This window comes from Leptosomus discolor, chromosome 2, assembly GCF_034619465.1.
Source record: "Leptosomus discolor isolate bLepDis1 chromosome 2, bLepDis1.hap2, whole genome shotgun sequence".
NCBI classification, from domain to species: Eukaryota; Metazoa; Chordata; class Aves; order Leptosomiformes; family Leptosomidae; genus Leptosomus; species Leptosomus discolor.
In genome coordinates this window covers 70889162-70915315 of record NC_141392.1, presented here as the reverse complement: position 1 = coordinate 70915315, position 26154 = coordinate 70889162, and the positions used below count along the sequence as shown (strand labels likewise).

General features: G+C 36.6%; 1 protein-coding gene across 1 annotated transcript in view; it reads right to left on the bottom strand.

The window, feature by feature from the left end:
• Positions 1-2398: 2398 nt before the first annotated feature.
• Positions 2399-26154, bottom strand: part of TBC1D32 (TBC1 domain family member 32) — an 85920-nt gene continuing 62164 nt past the window's right edge. Inside the window, exons 27-33 of the mRNA XM_086461259.1 lie at positions 20721-20804; positions 11052-11121; positions 10130-10245; positions 9034-9188; positions 7164-7304; positions 5452-5640; positions 2399-2518 (exon numbers count right to left, since the gene is read on the bottom strand). Coding sequence (XP_086317385.1) covers positions 2399-2518; positions 5452-5640; positions 7164-7304; positions 9034-9188; positions 10130-10245; positions 11052-11121; positions 20721-20804 — 875 coding nt within the window. The remainder of the gene's footprint in view (positions 2519-5451; positions 5641-7163; positions 7305-9033; positions 9189-10129; positions 10246-11051; positions 11122-20720; positions 20805-26154) is intronic.

The window sequence follows — 26154 nt, the reverse complement described above, 5'->3', positions numbered from 1 at the left end:
CCCACCTCTAAGACAGGAAGAAAAAATTACAGTCACGGTCTAAGCAGCTGCTAGTGAGCCAGCTCACAATACAGGAGTAGCATTCCTTGGTAAGTTTCTTCACAGCACATGAAAGGAGCTATGCACCAGTTTTAGAATGTACTCAGAGGTCTCTTGGGCCTTTAAATGTAAAACGTCATCATGCACCATAAAATTCTTAATAGATAACCTAGAAAAAGACAACATCTGTGAAATAATTACAAAAAGACAAACCTAAGTCAGAGATCATCAGTCAAAATTATCTGTATGGATGACTGAATATAATAAAACATCAGCACTGCTACTCTGAGGGGAAGGCTGTGGGCCGGCACACAACAAATGCCAGTTCTGCACCTGCTCTAGCATAGGTGAAAAAACAGGCAAGTGTGTTTCACTTCATGGATGGATGCTACTGCTCGAAATGCTCCCAAAAGTTTTGCTCCAAGCCAGTCTCTGAGCCTCGTAGGCTGAGCTAATCCCCGTCTGAACTCTTTCAACCTTCTTAATACTCAGACAGTGAACTTGGGCAACTCACGAGACAGAGCTTCAAACCATAAAGTTCTACTGGTGAGGCAGTATATCAGAAACAGATGAAAGTCCATATCACTGTAATGCCTTTTGTAGCAGAGAATGAAAAAATAGGGTAGAATAGAGGTTGTGAGATATGGCAATTGGTGCATCTACTGAAAGAATACCTTTAAGCACAGATGAAAAGCCCTGAACAGAAGAGGCCAACAAAACACAGAAGTGAGAAAAAAAATCTTGTAAAATGAAAAGAACAAGCAACCTACAAATACTATGGCGATGTGTGAGGGAGACAGGAGAGGAAGCTTGGCTGGTCTTGAGTACGATGTACCGAACAGACAACACTATTTCTCCTCCACCATTTCAAGATACTAGAATAACAAACTTCAGAGTAAATTTTAATAACTGTTCTAATTTTAATTTTCTTTCCATGTGACACTGAATTTCTGCAGTTAGCAAGGTATCATCTTCAGTGTCTACTTTTCATCTAACCTCGTATGGACATTATAAAAGTTACATTTCTACTTGATATTTTCTTTTCTGGAAATTTTGATGCAGATTTGATTGACTGTGTGAAAAACAGTAAATGGCCACAGGATAATACCTTGTCATTTTCCATCTACATCCTTTGATTACTCATAAATACTGAAGGAAGCCCTCCTGCTTGCCAATAATACCATTTTATTGGCCATAAATTCAATCAAATAATTAATTCTTGACAAGCCAACTGTAGTAACCATTTTAGGAATACGTTGTCATCTAATTATTATTTATTGACTCAACATCACACCCCGTGCTTTGAAATTTATATTCAGAAAACAGCTATTAATTGGTGCACAAATATATATTGATTTCTTAAATAATGTTTAACAATGATATAATATGGAAAAGAGAGCCACTAGAATGTTTCTTCAGCTGCCTACTGACTGTTACTTAAAACCCATCCTTACAGCAAACGGGATGCAGCACTCCTCAAGAAAACCTTGTTTCTTTTAAAACTGGGAATTTGAAAATATTCACCACTGTTGAAATTTTACTTACACTGCACTGGTGTTAGAAAATACCTAGCAGCCTTAATTCTTGCTTTTCATTGATGGTGAAAGGCAAGCAAAGAGGAAGCTTCTTATTAGTTTTCCTGTCTGAAGGAAACCATAATCTTTTAAAATGGTCATTTTCCAGAGATATGAAAAGCAGGCCGCTCAAGGACTTCTCATTTACTTATGCAGACAGAGAGTGTATGCTACAAATAGATGTTTTATGACATAAAATGATTTATTTTATTGAAAAAGAAAAAAGACAGGAATATCAGTCTTTTTTCGTCACATGTATTTGAATACCCCATTTTCTCAGCCTTATCCACAAAGTCAGGACAGCCGTGTACAGGGAATTTATTTTTCATTTGTTGACTTTTAATGCACAGGAATACACACTAGCAGTTGTTCCTAAGAAAAATCACTTTGTCAGACCCTAGCAAAATATGAAGGTTTTAGGACTGTGCTACAAGGAGATGACAATAATGCAATGAGCTGGGAACAGGTTCAAGGCTTTATAAGGATGACTTATGTTCTAAGGAAGGCAGCTGAGTATCCTGCAGGCAGGTTCTGAAGCTGCCTTCTGCTAACTGAAAATGAGGCTGTGCATAGAGCCTGTCTGGGGAACCATGGTATTTTAGGTCATCAAACTTAGATTAATGCCTTTTGCAAAAACTATATTCTGAAAACCCTCCTTATTTATTTTACTTTACAGTATGTACATTTACACAGTCTGACTTATTTCAGGTGAGATTGATGTATCAACCAGCATCCTCTTAAAGGATATAACCACAACTGGAAAATAAAGGGCTTGTTTGCTTCATCTATGTATTCTGCACTCTTATGTTCCTCATGTCTTTCAGCAGCATAGGTCTGTAGATCGCCTCCAAGCTTTCCATGTATTCTAAATAATCACTCACTCGAAATCCATGGAGTGCTTCTTCCTGCACAAATACATACAGAAAACACTTATTAGCTAGGAAAAAAAAAGATGCACAACTCAAATTTAATGAATTCCAAGCTTCTAAAGATAGATCATTTTATTCTGCTTGTCACAGCCTGGGTGTTTAAAATACACACATTTTATTACATTCATTTAGAAATAAATAATTGTTAATATCGGCTTCCAGAGTTCTTTATAATTACAGTCTTGGCAACAAATAGTTTTTTCAGGTGGACGTTGTTCATCTCATTTTTTGAGAACATGGCATATGAAGATTTTTAAGGAAAACTAAGCTTTAAGAAGGCAAAGCCAGGCACTAAAATATTCTTTTAAAACATTTCTATACCAGCATGTGGCATGCTAAAAGTTTGTTTATGTGGCTTTTATATCCAACTAGATTCTCAATAAAACCAGGAAAGTAACAGTAGGTACTTATTTTTAAATTTAATGATAAAGAAAGATCTTTATGAAGTGCTTAAATGAGAACAGAATAAACGCTGCTGCATCAACACAAATCATTAATTCTTATTAATTCAAAAAAAATAGAGTAAAAGAATGTGCCCTCAGGAAAAAGAAACAAACAGGCCACACCACAGAAAGCAGGATCCTGAAGAACAGTCTAGATTAAACGGGTGAACTTGTTGCTGCTTTAAACTGCAACAACGTCTGTGCCCAACCTCTACTAAGCAGTAATACCACTGCTGGCAACATCTGCTGCAGAAAGCTCTCTGGATTAAACAGTCCTTGTAGACACGTTGTATCTGTCGGTGTACTGACTGTGCATCTCTGCTAAGTAGAATTCTCCTGAGAACATCTACTCGGGCTTGGAAGGCTGCACTTTGGCATCTGAACAGGAATTCAAGATGGTCTTTATATGTCTCTTCCCCTACTAACAAGTGAAAGTAAAGGCACAATTTTACCTTCCAAGTTGCTCTTCATGCACTGTGAGAAGGCTGGCTACAGTGGAAAACTGAGTCCAATAGAGAACTGTTGTAGGTATTTATCTCTTTTTCCTTTTTTTTTTTTTTTTTTTTTTTAAGCAGCGAAAACCTATCTTGATTAAATGTATGCACATAATAAAGCACTAGTCAGCAACTTAGCTGTCAATAATATGTCCCATACTCACAGAAAATAAAGTGAAGAGTAGCTAAACTACTCCTAGACAAGACTGACACACTGGCCTACACGTGCTATTACAAGTCACAAACCCTGTAACCCCAGTTTGCTATTTTATACAAATGAAACCAGCAAAACCAAGACAGTCAAGACTGGTTTACTGAGGTGGCAGGTTACAGTATTCTTGGTTCACATATGGAAATTACAAAGCTATGCACCTTCACCCTTCCATGCAAAGACTCATAAAAGACCAACCAATAAATTTAGAATTCAGTTAATGCTGAAACTTCAAGGTTAATGCTGAAACTTCAAGATTCCTTGAAGGGATCATAACTGCTAGTTACCCATCTCAGCCAACAGAAAAAAAAAAGAAAAAGGGAAAAAATGTTCATGGACAATTCAGTCCTTCTACTTTCCTCTTGGCACAGGGGAAAGGCAAATTATAGAGTAATAAGAAACATTACCTCTTTCACAGATATGACATTACATTAAAAAAAATATATAAAATTAGTATTTAAAGGTTGTAGGTGTGTTGTTTTTTTTTTTTTATCTTGGATTATGCTCTCCGAGCAGTTTATACTTCTACTTTTAACAGAACTGCTTCACTACAGTAATCCAAATTTGTGAATGTTGACTGTTGTGCTGAGAAATAGGCTAAAACTTGAAACTGAATTTGGTTATTTCAATAAAAGGGCAGCTGGCTAATGGCTCTGCAAGTATTAAACTCAAGTAACCCCACATGAAGCCTACAACATAGCTGAAATTGAATGAGTACAATTACAGAACATTTTTTTTTCTTTAGATAAATTAAGAACTATCAAAATCAAGAGTACAGTTTAAGTATATTAACTCCACTTTTTCTGCAGTAGTTACTCAATGAATTGTAAATACTCCAGTAGTGCATCAATATACAGTATTTCTCATTAATTTAACAGTACCATGTCAAATCTTTGGCCTGTTTATACTGTAGGTGACAATATACAAATTGTCTCTTCTATAATTTACATAAACTATCCCAACAATGCCATCAAGATGAAGCAGTTTTTAAGCCACATTGACCAAAACCAGGTCAAACAAAATAATTCACTCATTATAATTTGTACCAAATATTTTCAGGGGAAATGACTGAGCTGACGTATTATTCATATTTAAGAAGTTGGATGAAAACTAGTCAGAAAACTATTGTCAGGCCAGACTAAGATGCAGAAATACAGCTCTTAAAAGAACTATGACTGGAGGAAAAAAAAAAAAAAAGAGCAGAGAAAAAAGCAAAAATGTCTCTGTGAAGAATAATTAAGTATTTGTATCTATTCATGACTGCATCTATAGCTAAGGAGTACCCTGCAAAAACAATCAAATAACCAAATAGAATTTATAATCTGGCAAAGAATGAGAAATTGTGAGGCTGGTTGTATAGTAACTGACATCTGTTCAAAATAACAGCTCACTGAGCTTTGTGCCACATCCCTTCAAGCTTCAGTAGGAGACCACTGTGTAAATCCACCTCTCTGGAGAACAACTAGTTTGATGAGATTGGGGCCACAGAGAGAACTGAATCAAATGCCCTCATGACTTAATGTGGCTATTCACTTTGCTTACAAAGCAAACTGATCAGGACAAAATGCAGGAAAACTATTCTCTGGAAAATACTATACTACAATTTCCTGCCAGGAAGTAAATAACATTAAAGTATCATTTCACTCACTTAAAATCAGTAAGTGAAAATTGATATGAGCTTCAGATTAAGTAACATACATACTTTCATTATTGACAGCTTTGCTTCCCTTCAGCAATTGAAAAATTTAAAAGAAACCTTACTTTAAGAAAAACCTGGAGATCTTGGGCTTCAGTGTGCTTCAGGATGTCTTGCTGTAGGTGTCTGAACACAGAAATACACATATATATTTGATAATCGGGACCAAGGAAAATACATATAGCAATGTAGTGACAGATCTCACTCCAGTCCATGTAATTCCAGAAACACTGAGTTATCCATTGCAGACAAATCTAGATGAGAATGAAATGATACATAATTAAATTGCTGCAGACATTCACTCATAATTGATCACCTTAACTTATCTCTTAACTTTTCTATGCTACAGACCCTTTCCCTATAACACTACCCTACTCAAGAAAATAAAAGGGATAAAACATAAAAGAAGCCAAGAATCACCATTTTTTAAATCACAGCCTCTGAACAGACTTCCAGTGAGTTCTGCTGAACATAACACCCTGCATCCATGTATCTCGCTTATCTGAGTATATTCTGGTAACTCCTGAGGTTGAGACATAAAACTCAACGTCCATGAAAGCAAAGTTGATTTTTTTCAAGATTTTTTAAATGTGGCCTAAAGAGTAATGAAGGTGATGAAGGTGTGTTTAATGTGGATTTTCCTTTAAATTAAAGTAGTTCTTTGCCTTATAAATGAATGTTAGGCCCTTCCCTAAGACACATTTTCATTTAACGAAGTGGGTAGGGAACACACTTAGCGCCTCCTTTTTCCAGTTCTAAATCACTGTATTGAGATGTGTAGAGCAGTTTTCATTTAGTTCTAGACAAATCTCCTGCTAATCAGTCCTTAAAGTGTTTAAAAATATGCAGCAGCAGAAGTACCAAGACACTAATTAGATGACAGCAGCCATACTCTGGCACTAAATCCATTTTCAGGTATTTACTGATGCACACAAGCACTTAAACACATCAGAATTGTTTTCACAGTTCAGGGTTTGTTTCTTTGTTTTTAATCCTATAGAACTGCAAAATCACAGAGAAGATACAGTGGCACCCACCAATGGCATTTCAGTAACACATTAAATAAATTAAAAAAAACCCAACCCAAACAGAAAACCTTGTCATCAGTTTAGAACAATAACTAGTCTATTATTAATTGAGTGCAAACAACTAAAAAAAAGCATACAGCGTATTGCATGAAGCTGTTTACGCTTCATCATGGCTGTGGTCTTCACAAGCAATGTTCCATACATAGCATTCCGTATTACCAAAGAATTGTAGTAACTAGGTAAAATGAAAGCTAACATTATGGGTAAACATTCTTCTTTAGTAACATCTCTTTAATATAGAATAATAATGTGTTACCTGATTGTAATAGTTATATAGTACCTCATATAAAATTAACTTTGCTCTAATATCACCTGAACTGCTTCCTATTATACACCTATCCCAAATCACTCATTTTCCTCCTATGGAAAATTCAGAAAATTATTCCAGGGAATAAGGTATACTATTTATTTTTCATGATAAATCTGAGGTTTTGGTATACATTATTTTTATCAAGTTTTCTTCATGAACACGTAATAGAAGGTCATCAGCCACAGTACACCGTCATTATTCTACCAAAGTCAGTTGCTTTCTATTTTCAGATGCTCTAAGTCACTATGCATTCAGTACTGCCTCGTACTCCCAGTTCCATAACCTCCACACCAGTGCTATGTAGAAAGATCAGAGCAGCTCCTGAACATCTTTGATTTTGTGGATATAAGTTAAAAAGGATGATATTTTCATCAGTTACCTGGGACGGAGCGAAACCAGACATGTGGAAGGCTGAAAAGACAAGTGGCAACTCAGCTTTCAGCAACATTTCAATGTGGTGAGCACTGCAAAAATAGACTGGATGGATGCCAGATTCCACTGTGGTAATAGGCAGGTGCATCTGATTAACAACAACATCATCATCAACAGCGACAAAATTGAGGAAAAGGATTACAGACTACAAAAATGTGTTATTTTAAAATACCTTGCTAAGAACAACATTGAAAATATACACATTTACTTGTAAGATAAGTCATCCCAGTTATTTTAGAGGCAGGAAACAGGATAAACAAAGAAGCTGGTACTACCATCAGGAAAAACATGTAGTTAGACTAAAGAAAACTGAAAGTTAGAAACTGTCATTAAATATATCCTGACTATTCCTTTGCATTAGCAATCTAGTTCTTTATTGCATGTCAGCTTTAACTGTCAAAGCAGGGATAGAGAAACAGCTGTTTAAACAAAAGAACAGAAGGAGGGAAAAAAAGACTAATTTCTGTTGGGTTTTTTTTTTTTTTGCATTTACTGGTGGATAGAGGGGAACTTCGATGGTATTTGAAGTTGTTTTCTGTGTGCACGTTTCTTTGCAGTAAGTGTGGCTGGTATGAGTGAAATACTTTTTTGTGCAGCAAAGGAACAGAGGTTTTTTATCAGTATAGAAAGCTCTGGATATCAGTGCCTGGTTTCAAAAATATAAATCCTTGGCTTTGTGCTAGAAGGTCAAGGTACATCCTTTGCAATTTTCCTCCTTCCTGAGGTAGGCAGCATCACAATCCAATGGCTGGGTAATTCCTCATTCATGTTTTGACATTTTATTTCAGTTTACATTGTGGTAGTTATGCAAATAGTTAATTATTGAATTTTCTCTTTGTGTTTTCAAGATATATTATGAAAAAGAAATCATTTAGGTACTGAAAATGAACATTAGCACTGCAGCAACCTGCCTGCAAGGCTGGCTCGTTCTTGTATGGAAGACAACTAAAGTTCTCAGCACTGATGGTGTTCAGCACAGCTATATGCACATGATGGGCTGAAATTTCATTATTCTGGAACAACCTCAGGGCTGCATTCAGTGCTGTGAGTGGACCAATATGGTCACTTCTGGTGACAAGACAGAGCAATTCATATCAATACAGAAGCTCGCATGAAGAGGTACAGAATCTAATCGGTGCTTCTATTACCCCAGAGTTCTCTAGTAAAGACTACAGTTCTTTAATAGTTTAGGTTCAAAACATTCGAGACAACATGACAATGCACAAAGTCAAACTGGAAGGGTTTTATTTTAAATAGATGGAATCACCCCTAAGGAAAGATGGAAATTATATTTCCTATACTATAAACTTGATCCAAAACAACTAACTTAAAATTGTCGAGCATTCAGTATTTGGGCAGTAATATTTTTTAAAATTTACTAAATACATTCTATTGTATTTAGTAAATTTTAAAACTGGTAGTTTTGCTAAAAAAAAAAAAATCAAAAGGATGGACTTGCACACTGTAATAATAATAATAATAATGATAATTTAAAAAAGGTCATTCAACAATATCACAGCCTTCACACAGAACTTAATGACACTAACAAAGTTTATTTTGCTGCCAGCTTTAAAATTCAACAACATTGCCTTTACTATCAGTCCACCTGTTATTTCACTACTTTTAAACAACCATTTGAGCAAATGTCAATTCTATATTTTTTGGAGTGAATTTTTCAGGGTCACGTATTCCATTAGAGGGCCCTAATGAAAACTTAATGCATTAAAAAATCCACCCAAAACTAAGGAAATTGATAAAGTCTCCTTTAGAAACTTTCTAAGTAGCCTTTCAGAAAGAAACATCTTTTAAATTCTTACAGATAGATGCAGTCTCGGTAGCCAGAGAAATGCTGAAACAAGAAGACGTGAAAATCGCTGAAGAAACGTCAGTGTCTTCTCCCCATCCCCTGACATCATGAGGAAGACAGAAGAGGCAAACCAGTCATAGCCAGCACAGCGCTCCTGCAAGCAGCCTGCGTGAGAAGGTTAAGGAACTCAGGCAGACATCCCCTCCCCACTGCAGCCCTCCTCCTCCCCAGGCCTACGCATGCAGAGGCAAGAGCTGGTTTGTTAGAGGTGGGACAAGGGGAACAGAGCTGCACAGCAGGCAGCTTCTTGGGGCACAGCTGCCTCTCAAACCGAACTGAGAAACAGTTTAAGCTATTTTCCCTATACACTACTTTTTTTCCAGTCCATAAGTAGTCAAGCCAAATCAACACAAGTAAATAAAAAACAAGTAAATGCAAAAAAACCCGCATCAAACAAGTGTGCTTGTAGTACAAGAAATGGTGGAGGAGGAAAACAGGAGTTGTGAAGATTATGGACAAAAACCAAAGAAAAATAAAAGCTTTAAAAAAATAGATTAAGCGTATTCTGACTAATTCACCTGAAGTGTATTTTATAGCGATATGTAGGTCTACTACCTGAAGAATTTAGCAAAGCTTGTTGGAAAGGGGTATCTGTTTTATTTTTTAAAAAAGTTCCACAGTAGATCTAAAAGAGTCAGAAGTCAAAACATTCCTGTTGATCAGGGTACAGCCACGTATCGTCACATGGGCAATACCATTAACACTATTGGTATTGTGGGAGTATCACAAATACTCATTAATGCTCAAAGGTGCATTGCTGCAGATGCTTTATCACATACAGAAAGATGTGATCCTACTCCTGTTTATGACAAAAAATGAATGAGATTTACAATTTTAACGAAGTATGGGAACAAAAGGGTGAAGATTTTCTTGAGAGCATTGGTTGTGCATTTCAACTTCACAAAATTTCAAAGTAAATGTGCTGTAGGTTTTTTTTTCTTTCAGTACATATTAGATATCCACACCACCATCAACAGCCCAAACTGAGAGTTCAAACTCCACTGGAATTTTTAGGCAATACTATTTATGCCATCAAGAAAGGATACAAAGTGAGGATTCCACAGTTCTTTGCTGTTGTTTCAGAAATTTCTCACAATTCATTAACACAAAGCACAGCCCATTTTCAGCATGTTCTTTTAGCAAGTTTAGATATTTTCCATATCTAGCACAAAAAGTTGAAAATGAAAACTGTTTAAAGGTTAAATACTTTTTTTAATTCCTAAAAAGCAAGAACTCACATTTAATACACCTGTGAAAGTGAAGCCATCATAGGATTGTTCATCACAAACACTATTTTGTAGAAATATACATAAATGGTTTAATAAAACCTCTTATGCTTTACCTAGGAAGGACACACACCAAACATCTGCTACTCAGTGTTACAATTCCTCACCTAAGTTTTAGTTGTTTTAGAGAATGTGGTGGGGAGGAGCAAGTACTCTTACACACAGGACTCATTTTCTTCACATACAATATTTAGAATTCCATCTAAGTATATTGTATGTGTAATTATTAGCATTAGAATTCAAATATTAATGATAAAGGAAACAATCTGTGGAAGTACAGACACATTAGCTTTTCCTTCATCACAACTCTGCAAATTACCAGCCAAATAAAATGTTTAAATGGCACATAGCTAAGCTTAGCTAAACAGAACCATTTAGAGAAGTAGTATGAGGAAAAAAAGACACATAACTCAGGATAATGTAATTTTATGGTAAAGCTTACTAACAAGTTGCAATTAGCCTTTAGAACAATAAAGGATAACAACCTATATAATCTGTAAAGATAATTTAATTATGTACCAATACCTTTTTCATTTTCAAAGTCAGAATTCGTTTTCTTAAAGATGTTTAGATTTAAATGGTATAAAGTATTGAGTTGATGGATTAAGTATCATTAAAGTCATTCCATGAAAATCAAGCAAATCCTAGAAATACACTAGGGAAATATTTTAATACCATGTACCTGACTGTCATTTCAACACCAAGCTGCTGCACTGATGAAAGGCTTTCATTCTTCACATCTGCATCCATGGCTAAAACAATAGGAAAAATATAATACAGAATTATGATAAATATGATTTTAACTGAAAGCTAATGTAAAGCTTCTTTTATGTATGAATACCAACTCTGGAGAACCGTTTCTTATTCGAAATGAGTTTAGTAGTGTTTGCAAAGGATGCGTCAAGAACCTGCATTCTTCATATATATATTTTTTTTAATGAAAATCACCTTCTTTATAAGGAAATCTTCACTGTTAGTACGGATATCATTAGCTTTACAGCACAATGTAAACAAACAACACCTTTTTCAGCTTCATTTCTTAGTAGAGATTTATCCTTTTTGGCCAAGAAATCAGACAAAGCAGCATTTTCTGATCTACTTTCTTCCATTCCAGCGGCCTGAAAGTCTCCTAGCTGTAAAACCAACTTTATTAACAAAGATTCCACTTTGATACAAATCACAGAAAATGTTATAACTGATGGATTTTAAAATTCCTGTATTTTTATGCATTGTTCTTTCACACAGTAATATATACCCCATTTTCTGCATTTATTTACAATAAAAATCCAAGTTAGACAAATTAATAAATCATGAGTTAAAGCAATGTCTATTGTAGCATTTTCTCAAAATTTTAAATTCTAAATGCAATTAAACATTGGGCATTGTTTCTCTTGTTTACATATATTATCTAAATGTAATTAAACATTGGGCATTGTTTCTCTTGTTTACATATATTATCTAAGATAACTATACCTCAGTAAAAAATTACAGTCCAATAATATCATGAGTTACAAAGCTGAGGGCTTAAACCTTTAATATACTTTAAAAATAACAACAAACAAAACAAATTAAAAAAACCCTAACTGACATAATTTGTTAAAAATGTAAGTAACAGATATGGCAGCATAAGTTAAAATATATTCATATAAGTGATAAATATAAAAATCTGATTAAGCAGATCACATAGTAAGTTGGTATGTACTTTTTCCATATCCTTCTCAGACAGACAGAGAAATCAAAGTGAAGGATTCCCTGGCTACCCATTCAGGTAAACACCTTATATTCCTGGTAAGCAAACAGGGACTAAGGTAATAAAGATGAAATATTTACAGGTTAAGGGATGAAATGCCTCTGGTTAGGAAGAGAATTTAAAGAAAGAAAATTAAGCAGCACTCTGCTCAGATGAAATGAAGTAGGTTGAAATTTTCATGAAGAACACAATACAGCAAAATTACACTCCATAATGAAGCAATAAAATTCAGCAGAAGTATGATAAGAAAAAAAACCCGCTCTGTATTATAAATTTAATAGAGGGCAATGATCTAAGAGTTAGGATCCTAAAAAATTAAACAAATACATTTATACATAAGAAAATACAACTGGTCTTTGAGTGAAATGAATTTACTCAGTAATCTGACAGGACTGAAATAGCAAACCCACATCAGAGAGGGTTTTTTTCACTCAAAGAACAGAAGTTCAAATATCTTCTGCATAGCAGCATACCAGCAATACAATATTTGGAAGAATACATATAAAATCACAGTGCATTTCAGTTAAAAACCTGCAGAGATGAGTGAAACAGTTCATATCTTTTTACAGTTCCTCTTCCAAGTTACCTGTTTACTCAGGCCACAATTACCATTCTAAGTCAATTCATTTTCAGGTTCCTGTGTGCAACTGTGAAGGCAAGAGGCATACTTATATCCTAGAACCCAGAGGGAATTTGAGTTGGCTATGACTAATGGCTAATTCAGCTCTGACACGACCATATTTAGTGGCAGGAGAGAGGCAGGCAGTGTAACAACCTCTAAGCCACAAGGAAGCCCTGCTTCCATTTTGTGGTGGATCCTTCTGTGAGTGGCCATGCAAGAGCCGATATCCCAGTCCAGGGAGGGTGTAACGAGGTACAGCTGTGCCACAGCCCACAATCTGAGCCCAGTTTCCATTCTGTATCAGTTTATAGCAAGTACTGAATGCTTATTTCCCATTAACATTGAAAGAACACAACTGATTTCACTGATTCTCATTGTCTTTTCTTCTCTGTTGTAATAATTCCTTAGTTGCTGAAAAGGGTTTTCTCTCTCTCAGTTTTTTCTGATGTTTTCCCCTTATATGAGGGGGAAGGCCAACAAGGCAGATATCCTGTTATAGACCACCCAACCAGGAGGAAGAGGCAGATGAGGCATTCTCTAAGTGACTGGCAGAAGTCTCTCAACTGTTAGCCCCTGTCCTCGTGGGGGACTTCAACTTAGCAGACATCTGCTGGAAATACAACACAGCACAGAGGAAATGGTCCAGGAGGTTCCTGGGGTGTGTGGAAGATAACTTCCTGACACAGCTGGTAAGGGAGCCAACCAGGGGAGGTGCCTCACTGGACCTACTGTTTACAAACAGAAAAGGACAGGTGGGAAATATGGTGGTCAGAGGCCGACTTGGGCTGAGTGACCACGAAACGATAGAATTCTATATTCTTGGTCAAGTTAGGAGGACAGTCAGCCAAACCACAACCATGGACTTCCCGAGGGCTAACTTTGGGCTGTTTATGACACTGGTCAAGACAGTCCCTTGGGAGGCAGTCCTGAAGGGCAAGGGCATCCAGGAAGGTTGGACATTCTTCAAGGAGGAAGTCTTAAGGGTGCAGGAGCAGGCTGTCCCTGTGTGCTGGAAGAAGAACTGTCAGGGAAGACAACTGGCCTGGTTGAACAGGGATCCTTTGCTGGAACTCAGGGAAAAAAGGAAGGTTTACCGCTCTTGGAAGAAGGAGTAGGTAGCTCAAGGAGAGTACAGGGAGCTTGTTAGCTCATGCAGAGGGAAAACTAGAGAGGCAAAAGCCCAACTAGAAATCAGGCTGGCCACTGCTGTGAATGACAACAAAACATGTTTCTACAAATACATTAACAACAAAAAGAAAACCAAGGAGAATCTCCATCCTCTACTGGATGTGGAGTGGAACATTGTCACCAAGGATGAGGAAAAGGCTGAGGTACTTGATGGCTTCTTTGCCTCAGTCTTTAATAGTCAGACAAGCAATCCGCAAGGTAATCAGCCCCTTGAACTGGAAGATGGGGACTGAGAGCAGAATAAACTCCCTGTAATTCAGGAGGAAGCAGTTAAAAGACCTGCTTTGCCACCTGGACATCCAGAAGTCTACGGCACTGGATGGGTTCCACCCGAGAGTACTGAAGGAGCTGGCAGAGGAGCTGGCCAAACCACTCTCCATCATTTATCAGAAGTCCTGGTCAACAGGGGACGTCCCAGATGACTGGAGGCTTGCTAATGTGATGCCCATCTACAACAAGGGCCAGAAGGAGGATCCAGGGAACTACAGGCCTGTCAGCCTAACTTCAGTGCCAGTGAAGGTTATGGAATGGTTCATCTTGAGGGCACTCACATGGCAGGTGCAGGACAACCAGGGACTCAGGCCCAGCCAGCATGGGTTCATGAAGGTCAGGTCCTGCTTAACCAACCTGATCTCCTTCTATGACCAGATGACCCGCCTAGTCGATGAAGGGAAGGCTGTGGATGTCATCTACCTGGACTTTAGTAAAGCCTTTGACACCGTCTGCCACAGCATTCTCCTAGGAAAGCTGTCAGCTCATGGCCTAGACAGGTGCACTCTTCGCTGGTTAAAAACTTGCTGGATGGCTGAGCACAGAGAGTGGTGGTGAACGGAGTGAAATCCAGCCGGCGGCCGGTCACAAGCGGTGTCCGCCAGCGCTCAGCATTGGGACTGGTCTTGTTTAACATTTTTACTGGTGATCTGGATGAAGAGATTGAGTGCTCCCTCAGTAAGTTTGCAGATGACATTAAATTGGGTGGAGTGTTGATCGGCTCGAGGGTAGCAAGGCTCTGAGGTGGGGGTTCGCCTCTTCTCCAAGTAACAAGTGATAGGACAAGAGGAAATGGCCTCAAGTTGTGCCAGGGGAGGTTTAGATTGGATACTAGGAAAAATTTCTTTATCAATAGAGTGGACAAACACTGGAACAGGCTGCTCAGGGAAGTGGTGGAGTCACCGTCCCTGCAGGTATTCAAAAAAATGTGTAAATGTGGCACTTTGGGACATGGTTTATTGGGCATGGTGGTATTACGTTGATGATTTGGCTTGATGATCTCAGAAGTCTATGCCAACCTAATGATTCTATGATTATGAAAGAAGATAAAATTAACATAGAGTTTGGACTGAATAACAATTCTATATTACACAGTGCCTCATCAAGTCAAAAACTCTTGCTTCTGTACACCAGTGTATGATAGCTCCATATACTAGGCAGTGAAGTTGCTGACAATCCAGAACTCACAATGGGAACACACAAACTGTGTGGTTCTTTGTCCTGGGTCAGAATATTTGATTTTTCATTTTCTTTACCAATCAACAGACTGGGAAGAACAGGCTTTAGAAAACTATGAAGTCACTTAGAATACACAAAGGACACTTCCCACTGATTAAAAACTGAAGCTAGAAACCTTAAATGCTCCATGAAGGTTAGAAAATTGTTATTAAGTGGAATATTGAAATACTGCACATTGCAATCCATGGATAAAACCTTGACTATTAAGCTTGCAGAAGTATGTTGTGACTGTACTATAGTAATGCTCATACCTCTGATAGTAATGATGCTCATACCTCTGATTTAATACAATGAAATTAATTTTCAACAAAACTAATTTGACAGATATTTATCAAAACACCTGATATAACTGTCTTGAAACACAATGGGATTCACAACAAAAGGCATCAACAGGTCAATTTTCTAAATGAGAATGCCATTTATCCTCAAAGGGTAGAACACCTCTCTGAACCACGAGTTAGATAACAACATGATACAGCTCTGTGGTTATTATTAAACAGAATGAACAACATGCTTTGGCAGCTTTTTATTTATATAATACATGAAAAAAAAAAAATCTGTGTTGAACAGGTGATTTTACACTTCCTTCTTTAAAAATGTAAACCACAGTAAAATAGAATTTAAGCCAAAATTAAACTAATGACTTGAAGAATTTTCTAGGAGCTGATTTACAAGTTTTTTAAAAATCATTATAATAGAAAGCTGACTTTATCTCTCATTCTAAAATGCATTAAAAAAGAATGCCACAGCAGTAAGTATGGACCGTTTTTACATGTAAATGATACTTTTTTTAGCCCTGCAACTGCTTTTTTTTATTAGCAACCTACAACACACTTCAGATAAGCTAATCATAAGAAATATTGTATTTATGCATGTTCTCAAATCTTTTTTTAAATCCACTCTTTAACACAATCTTGTTCATTCAAAAGAGAAAATGCTTCCTTTGAAACACCGAGGACTGTAAACTATTGTCAGTGATAACTTTAAAAAACAAACAAAAACCACTACACATGAAAAATCCCAATTTGGGGTTATAGACCTGTATTCCCCATTTGCTACTCCTGATCAGCTCTCCAGTGATAGCTTCCCGTCTGTGTTTTTTAAAATTTCTCAGTTCACTACCCGATCCACCTGACACTTAGAAGATTAAGCGCTCATTAAATGGTAGAAAGTTCCTATGAGATTTTGTTCAGCCAGAGAACTAAGCCTCATGTAGAGAAGGAACACACCATGACATTTGAGTTTTATGGCCAAGACCTGAAATCCCTGAGGTTCTGTCCCTTTGGCACTACCTGGTAGAGCTGTTTCAGAGACAAAGTCTGGTGGAAACAGAGAAGTCAACCGCAAGGTCATCTGCACAACCAGAGCTACCAAAATACCCAGATGGTCCTGAAAGGTTGTAGCAGTCCCAGTCTGCAACACATGGCAGAGATCAGTTAAGAACTCCAGATGCCAACATACGAGATGACTCTGCAAGTGGGACTCTTTAAGAAGTGGGTTTGTTGGAACCTAGAGAAAACTAATATATTTCCATAAAGCATTTATATAGCAATGAACTGGAATTTGCTAACAGGATGAGCAAGTGGCTGTTTTAGGAACTTCATATCCCTAATGCATAATGCCTATTTTACTACTATAGTAAATTTCAGTTTCTTGCCATCCTATTGGCTATTACAGCTAGACATCAATGATTTGGTTTTCAGTACTTTTCAGGGTTTTTTAAGAAGAAAGAAAAAACAAAAGCAAACTAGAATTAATTCTGGGAAAGGGGACAGACAGCATTCATTAACATTTAATGTACATATTGTATGCTATTTTACTCATCTAAATCCACATCACAGCAGTATCATTGCTGCTAGCAGAAAGTAAACTTCAAGTAAGATTTGTGTTGCTGTTTATAATTAAACACTGCAACTGCATAGCGGTTTATCAGATATTTTTCCTTCTCTCATCTTGAACATGATAACAACCCAAACTAATTTGATTTTTCCATATTTGCAAATTTTATAATAGACTGAAATCCTGAGGGATTCCACAGCAGATGGATGACTGTGTTATTCTAATTACAACTACCTACAGGTTTAGAAAGCTGTCATTTTTTAAGATAATCAATTTCTCATTTCAAGAAACATGACAAACACTGAATATCTATGCATTGTACTGAATTCACTTTCATGAAAATTGTGGCTTCTCTTCATGAAAATTAAACAAGTATTAGAAACTGGTTTTAAGTTCTTCAGACCCAAATCTATTCAAGAGAATGGTGGACACACAATTGCCAAGTGCATGTCTGGCTTACTTAGATGTGCTGCTAGAAAGATGCATCTGGAATACAGTTTACCTTCTAACAACTGACTAGGTTTACCTAATTCAGAAAAATGTCTCTGCAGTAACAGCTGTTTTAGAATTTAGCTTAGATAGCACTTACACATACATATATGGAAAAGATATCATGAAGTAACATGGCATTCGATAATTAATTCTTCTCCCTGGAGAAATTCCAACCCTCCACACACATTAGCAGAAAACCCTGGGAAATGTATACAAATCTGATCAATCATTATTCAATCAATGAGAAACCTAATTTTAAGTAAATAAGGCCTTGTGAAGATTTGAGCGTATTTTGTTTGCCCCTTCTGTACAAACACTGGAAGCGTAATACAGACTTGGATCTGTAGCACTTTCCCTGTCTTCATAGGAATGCCATACTGTATGTTTTATGATGTAAAAAAGAACCTGAAATGAGTGTAAAATTAGCTATACAACTGATTCCTACAATCAAGTCCTTTTACTGTTCCTGAGTGGAGCACAATCATAGATTCAATTTTAGAGCCAGATTTTTGTTTCACTTTCATGTCAATCAGTATGAATTTATTGGTCTCAGCTAGTTTCCCTGGACAATACTCATTGCTACACCTGTCTGAAAAAGGTGGTATGAAATTTTAGTAACTATTTTCCTATAAAACTTAAAAGAAACCCTTGAAACATATGGTGCTTGCCAGGGCAACACTCTTTCCTGGACTGGAGAACTCTTCCCAAAAAGCATCTGTGGTAATGATGTCACTGACAGGGAAAGAAAGCATTAAGACTACACCAGCCCTTCGCCTACATTTCACACCAGTTTCTTGCCGCCAGAATACTGACTATCCTCAAGAAGGCTTCTCACTCTCCCATTTCCAAGCTTGTCTTTATTAAAGCACATGGAATATCAAAAACATTTGCAAATGAAAATTGTTCATCAGCCAACCCTTTAAATTTTGGAACTTTTATTTGAGAACTGAACAGGCAAACATGCAGAATTAATGTCCAATAGTGCCTGTATAAGACTGAATGAAAAAAAAAAAAATTCAGAAAATATAAAAAGGAGTGTCATACAGATCGGGTTTATTATGCAAAGAAAATCTGTCAAGCTCAAAAAAATCAAGAATTGAGGCTTTTACTATGTTATTTCTGTACCTATTCTTTGGGATTTTCTGTTCGAAAAAGTAATTTAATGTACGCAATTGTCACAGTATTAAAACCTGGTGTTTCTTCAAAGTTGGCACTACATTTTAGATAAATCATGTAGTGTTGTTGCCAACTCCACCTAACCAATGGTTCATGGTGAAATCACTTATCAATGAAGTAGAAGATCCAGGTTCAACCCTCCTGAACTTGTTCTAAATCCTAGCTTTGAACAAAAGGTTGAGAAGAGTGGATTGAAACTCAGGTACTCAACATCTAAGTGAACAGTATGGACTACTGCTTCCCTTCATTAGAGTTCTTCCACACGGGATGGAAGCACTTAGCTGTTATGATTAAGAAACAGCAGGATGCTGTCTTTGCTGGGCAAGACATCCACTTGGAGGCTGTACAGTTAGATTTCTGTTCCTCCTCTAGTTACTTTTTGCCTTATTCAAACCAAGTGGGTTTTCCTGGTTTTCTAACAAGAAACACTAAGATAACCTTGAAAATTTAGGTCTGCAGACTATACTATTCTCCAAAGAAATGTGAGATAGACATTCGCCAAGACAGAAAAGAAAACTACACCTGGGGCTTTCATATCATTAGAAAATGTGTAATACTTTGAACTGCAACCTAAAAAGACAGATGTACAGAGAAGGAGCAAGAGGGGCAGTCTAGATTTCAAATAAGTAATTTAGAACATGAAGACATTAAGTAGGCTTATAAAGGAACCATAAAAATCATAATTTTAATTGGGAAGTGTCAGAAATAGTAAATAGCAAGTCTTACGAGTCCATGAAAAGATTCTTTTGCTCATTATGCCTCTGGATAAGTTGAAAAGTAAATGACAAACTAATGCAGGACAACAAAAAACAGTTTAAGGATCTTTTAAGGAAAAATAAAATAGTGACAGAAAGAACTGTCACTTCAGCAACTCTCTTCATTAAGAGAGTAATTCTCAAGTAAAATTAAGAGTATTTCGTTAGCAAGCTTTCAGAAGGTAAAGACCACTACATAAAAGAGAGAGATCCTCTAAATAACTAAAGGGGTTTTATGCTTCGAAACTTCAAAGGCAAGTCTGAAGTCTCCAAGGACACTATATTTGCATCCTATGGATATGAGAATAAAATACTAGTATAAATAACAGAATGCCCCCAAGGCAGGCTTGGTTCTCCAGTTGAACTACAATCTAAGAGAAAAGTCTTGTACAGTCAGTAAAGAATGAAAGTGCATTTTCTGTCAGATATTAACAATGCTTCTAAATCTTCTAATTTTGCAAGTGCATCAAATTATTAAAATGTATTATTTTACACTCAGAATAAATTAACTTTATCATTCATCCTTTATTCTTGGCTATAAGCACGACATCTGTACAAAACTAACACTTGGATCACTCTGCCAACAATGCCAGTTCTTTAATACATATTCTTTAATGCAATATAACTGGCATGCCTTTGGACTGATTATACATTACAAGGCTTTCAAAAGGTGAGCCAGATTGGTTACACCATCTTAAATGTTTATGCCACCAGCTTTGCAAATCATTCTGTAATAGGCATCTACAAATACTTTTAAACATACCCTCACCTGTTCTGCATGTCCATCTCTCCATTACACACACAGAAGTGTGAAAGCCCATCACTAATAATTATCTGTACTGTTTACTCAAGCGCATCATCTTTTGCTCCAAAGTGAGGTATTTCCCATCAGCTACAGAATGAATTTCTGAATTCTTAAAGAACATAATAAACAACCCCCAAAATGCTAAAGATACATTTAAAAGGAAAGTAATTTAAATATGAAGAGGCTGCATGGCAACAAATTATTAGGAAGCTGACCTTTATAGTTTCCCGTGCTGAAATAACAATCCGATCGGCTTTCAGAAAGATGTGACACGAACTTTTCAATTACTCCTGCCAAAACTACAAAAAGTAAAAACCCATTAAAACATTACAGGCAATAAACAAAATGTGGAACTACATCACCTAACAAAATGACAATATGTGAGAAACTGAAGCTATTTGAATTCCTGCATGTTTATTCATGTTTTTATGGGGGAACAATTCAAAGCATGCATTGTGCTTTTGCGCACCATTCTTAAATTAAATTTTAATAGCTTTACTGAGAATACATTCAATGCAAAGTGAAACCTGTATTATCCTTACATCCTCCAAGGATTAGTTCAGAAGTTGTTACATGGCTTCAATATGAAATGAAAATTAACTATAATTAAACTCAAAATCTTACCATATTTCTCTGGGTATGTAGACAGGAAATAAAAAAAAAAAAAAAAAAGAAAAAAAACCCAACCACCACCCTCACGCAACAAAAAACTCACACGACCCCAAAATGATGCTAACAAAAGTAAATGAAGTTTTAAGGGCTGTTTCAAAAAAACACGATATAAAAACCACTTATGCCATCTCAAGATAAAAATTACTCACTTAAAATTAAGCAATAGGAGCATTTCCTATAGGAAATTCTGTATTTTATGATTAGGAGTGTTTCCTTTCGGAAAGTCTGTATTTTACGATGACCACAATGTTCTTATTCAGTTCTTGCCATGGACCTTTGAGTCTGCAGGTACTGCATAGATAAACCAGATGCTGGTATCTGGTCACTCTGTACGAAATGGTACCTCCCACCTTAACAGGACGTCAGCGAGAACTCTCAATGACAAAGCATCAGCAAAACCTGTTGCTGATTTCCCTGTTCTGCAAGTTTGAGGCTACTGCAAATGAGCACACTACCTCCTTTACAGCTTTAAACCAAGGATACAAGGAAGCTTTCACACAAACTGCATGGAGGAAGCCCAGATTGAGATGAGCCGTATTAAGAAATTAAGATAACAACAATGAACATTTTTTACAAGTGAATAATATCCCAAAACAGCTCCTGCCGTCATGACAATCAGGATTTAAAAAATAGTGATATAACATTCTTTTCACACTAATGCGAAGCAAGGGAGTGTACTTAGAGAGTAAGGAGTGCTGCTACCTGTGGGATTTCCTGCTGTAAGACTGCGTGTTACCATTTCCTTCACGGCAGCTCAGTTTAATAGTGCTGAAGCTTCAGCCCCTACTCACCCATTCTTGCACATAACTCCATGCACCCACAGGTGGTTTTGCTGGTTTCAGACTGAATAATTCCACTAAACCATTTTAGCAGATAGCTGCATGAACAGTTGTAGAAGCAGAAGTAAGACATAATAAGCTGTGGTGGAGGTGGCAATGGAGAAAGTTAGAAAAGTCTTGAACTAGCCTTGCTGACAGGAAAACTAACACAGGAGACTGCAGTGCAAGCTCTGTCGTGTGTGAGGAGGAGGAAGAAGATGACAGAACCTCCACCCACAGTCTGATGTTTGCTATGCCAGAAAAATGCTGAAGAAAAAGATATCGTAAAGACAATTAACTCTTCTTCCAATCATTTTGAGCTAAGATACTGACATAAAAACATGATTTACTTTTTTTTTCTTGATTAGCTGTTTTAAGCATTTACAGAAATTAATTTAGACTGAATGAGTGCAGGAAAAGTTTTTAAAAGGTTGAGTTTTGGTAATACTATGTTGATGAGTAGGGCAAAGGAGAAAAGAAGTTTCACTGCAACAGCTAAACATGGATTTACAGTTAGAGTAGCTAGCTCCAACAGTAACAAAATCAATTTTGCATTGCAAAGGACTACTAAATCAAAACAAAAAAAATTATACGAGTAATTTATATTCTTATGCATTTTTATGGAGAGAAGAAACTGCTAAACATAACATAGCTATTTTTAATCATGGTTAATAAACCACATGGGACTAGCAAAAGGCAATTTATTTTATAAAGGAGTAACAGTTTGTTTATTTTGGGAGAATAAACAATCTCAATGATCTTCAGTAATATGCTTAGTGGAATTTGGTCCACGAACAATTTAACAAATATTTCTGTAAAATGAGAAAAGGTGTCTGTACCTGGAATTATAGATAGCAAAAAGCAGAAATTAAACTTAAAATTTGTATCCAGCTAGATGTTTACTGTATGACTACTAGTATTGTGATTACTGAAGTATGCCATACAATAATAGCAAACAGGAACGATGTTAAGAAAACCTAAAATACCACAAAATTCAGAAAATTTAAACCCAAGTCGGAACATTGTACATTTCTTCCCTTTATGTGGGAAGGCATCCACATGCTTGACCTAGCAGTCAAATATTTCAGTTCAGTGCTTGAGTTAATGGGAGAAGTGACAGCTCAACTGCTAAGCAATTTTTTGAAACTCAAGCACTAAATTGATTTCCACCATTTGAAAGCATTTATCTAAGTGCCTATCAGGATCTTTGAAAAGCTTTTAATCAAGTTTGAGAGAGGAAGACACACATAAGAGTTTATCAAAACAAATTTGGTTAATACACAAATAGAGGGTTTTCACAGGACATCGTCTCTTCCAAAAGAATATCCGTGTAAAATGACAAGTAGTGATTTAGATGTTTGTCTGTTAAAACTAAATCATTTAGCTGCCATGTGGACACTCCCCGAAAATCTTTATAAAGGTGGAAAATGGTTCGGTGACTTTTCATTTAAGTAGAAAAGTAGACAAAAGAAATTTAGGCAAGTTCACTGTATAGTACAGACAGTATTGTTGTAAAAGCCCACAATCTCATGCAGAGGTTATATTCAGAGATAGAGATTAGAGTTGTGGCCTGCCAACTCAGTAAAAATGTTGATTTTCTTAAATTATGGTAGCTTGCCTGTATTAACAGTGAAGTTTTTAAGAGACTGGCAATTACCTCATGCAAATTTAATCCACAGATCTAAAATTAAGAGAATTTTAATTTAGGAGTGTGTAATCACATACAAAATAAATGAAAGGGGTTTAAAATTCCCTAAATGACTGCAGTATGCTCATAAAACAGCTGAATTCCTGGAGGATGTGGGTTTTTTTTCCCCTTGAAGAACCAATGTACAAAAGGAAGGTAATCAAAATGGCTTCTAAACTGCACAAGAACACTGATTTTTAAAAAATCGTGTGATTAAAACTGTTTTAATATGTAACCATCATGAGAGGTTATCTAATTCCTACTTCGGTTTAAGCCAAAAAGGTCAAACATTGAAAAGCATCAGATTTTTTTTAGATCCTCTAATGTAACTAGTGTTACTGGATCATATTCTATATCAACTCACAGATGCTTCAGAGGAGTTTAACAGAAAAAGAACTTTCTTAAGAATTAACAGTAGTCCTGCTTGACTTGTGCTAGAGGTTAAAAATTCAAGAGTGAAAACCTTGGATAGCTGACTTCTTCGTAAGAGTAGTGTCAGAAATCTTCAAATCTATCAGCCACACTTCAGTTTAATAAATCTATGACAAACACAGTTGACAATTCTCTTCCTAATGCCAACAATAAGGAAAACTTTTTTGAATTCCTAAGATAACAGGATAGACTTTCAATTATTGTACAATTAAGTGGCAAAGGAACAACCTGCATTTTCTTCAAAGAGAAGAAAACAAGATAATAAAAATTCTGACAGTACTTCCATCAGAGATGAAGGTTGTGTATCTTACACCGATACACACGTATCTTCTGTATTCATGCCTTTCAAATCCTAATCAAATGTTTAACCTTCACACACATGCATGCACATTCTCATGCACTCACACTGCTTACAGGATATTCTTCGGGAAGTTGCTCCAAACTGGTTTGGGGGACAGATGGAAGAAGTTTTGATCTGCAATTGTTCTTCCTGCATAACATGAAAGACCCACTGTTCCACTCTAATTCTGAGATAAGCCTCCTCAAAAAATCCAGTAAGACATAAAAATGTAAACATTTGTAATACAAATCTTTGTATTATTCTAAAAACCTTTTTTGCAAAAGCAGTATTTTTAAATGGGCCATACTAAAAAATGAGAGCAGCCCATGTGCAGAATCTAGATCTGAGTGATCTTCAAGGCAGAAGATTTGGTCCATATTTAAAAAGATCAATTTGAGATGATGCAGAGCTCACAAAGCATTAATGGATTGCAGAACACCAGGCTGATCATAACCACTCTGCATTCATCAACCATTCTGCTTGTAAAATATGAAGAAAAATCCTGTGTTTTCCAGTAAGATCTCATATGCAATTTCCAAAGCTGCTATGTTTGTCATATCTTTGAAGTCATCAATAATTGCTGAGACTAAAAGAGTAACTGCCTGAAGATGAAAATTACCTTAAAAAAGAAATATGCCTCCCACATGTATTTGTTTATTTGTTTGTTTAAGAAAGAACATTTTGGAGGTTAATTAATAGATCCTAAAAACCATTGGTAATCTAAGTCCTGATTCCTGAGGGAGATGCCATGGAAACTGAATGACTCCATGGAGCAAGTCACTTTAGCAGAGTTTACTATCCCTATCCATATCCACATACAGATATAAAGCTTGAGGAGAATGATTAAGATTTGGGGACTGATTACCTCTCAATTATGAAGGGAACAACGTTAGCATATAATTATGTGATCTCTGCAACACCCTCAATTTCTGTTACTTAAAGAGTCTAAAGTCTCCTAAGAGAGGAGAGGATTAAAGGTGTTGTATCTGCCCAGACAGGAAAGAGATCAGCTGCTGACACAACAGTAACTATGAGCAGATAAAAAAACGAGTTGCTGAGGCTGAAAACAGAAATGCCTTCTACAAAACCTGAAAGATGAGAAGGGGGAGACAACTGAAAAAGGCACGGAAGAAACAGTCAAACCAAGATCACTGGTTCAAAAAAAAAATACCTCCCAATCATGCAAACTATTTGAACATGCAATACGCCAAGACTAGATTCACAAAGCCAAACAATTTTCTACATAAATCTAAGCTATTTCTCAGAGGAGCTGATTTTCCTGTTTCTCCTCCTGCCAAAGCCTAGGTGCCAAGACACAGAAAGCTCTTATCTAGATGCACTAAAGATGCTTCAGGGAGGCCACAAGCATTGTGAAGAGTAGTCCAAAAGAGGCCAAGACTTAGCCTGACCAAGGGTTCTATCAGTAGTTCTCCGGCTGACCCTAAGTGACCCAAAGACACATGCAAAGATGCTCAACAACCAGCTATATCCCTAGCATCCACAGTTCTGTGGCACCTTTGTAGAAGGAATGACTAAAAGAATGCCTTTCTGTTAGCTTACTGTGCTTAGAATAACAGAATGAAGAAGCTGGTTGTCTACAACATGATTTGCTTTTAGATGATCAAGAAAAATCCCACACTTTCAGTCCAGCCCCACTGAAAGACATGTAAGCCTGAGGAAGCTTTATATCTCATTTTACT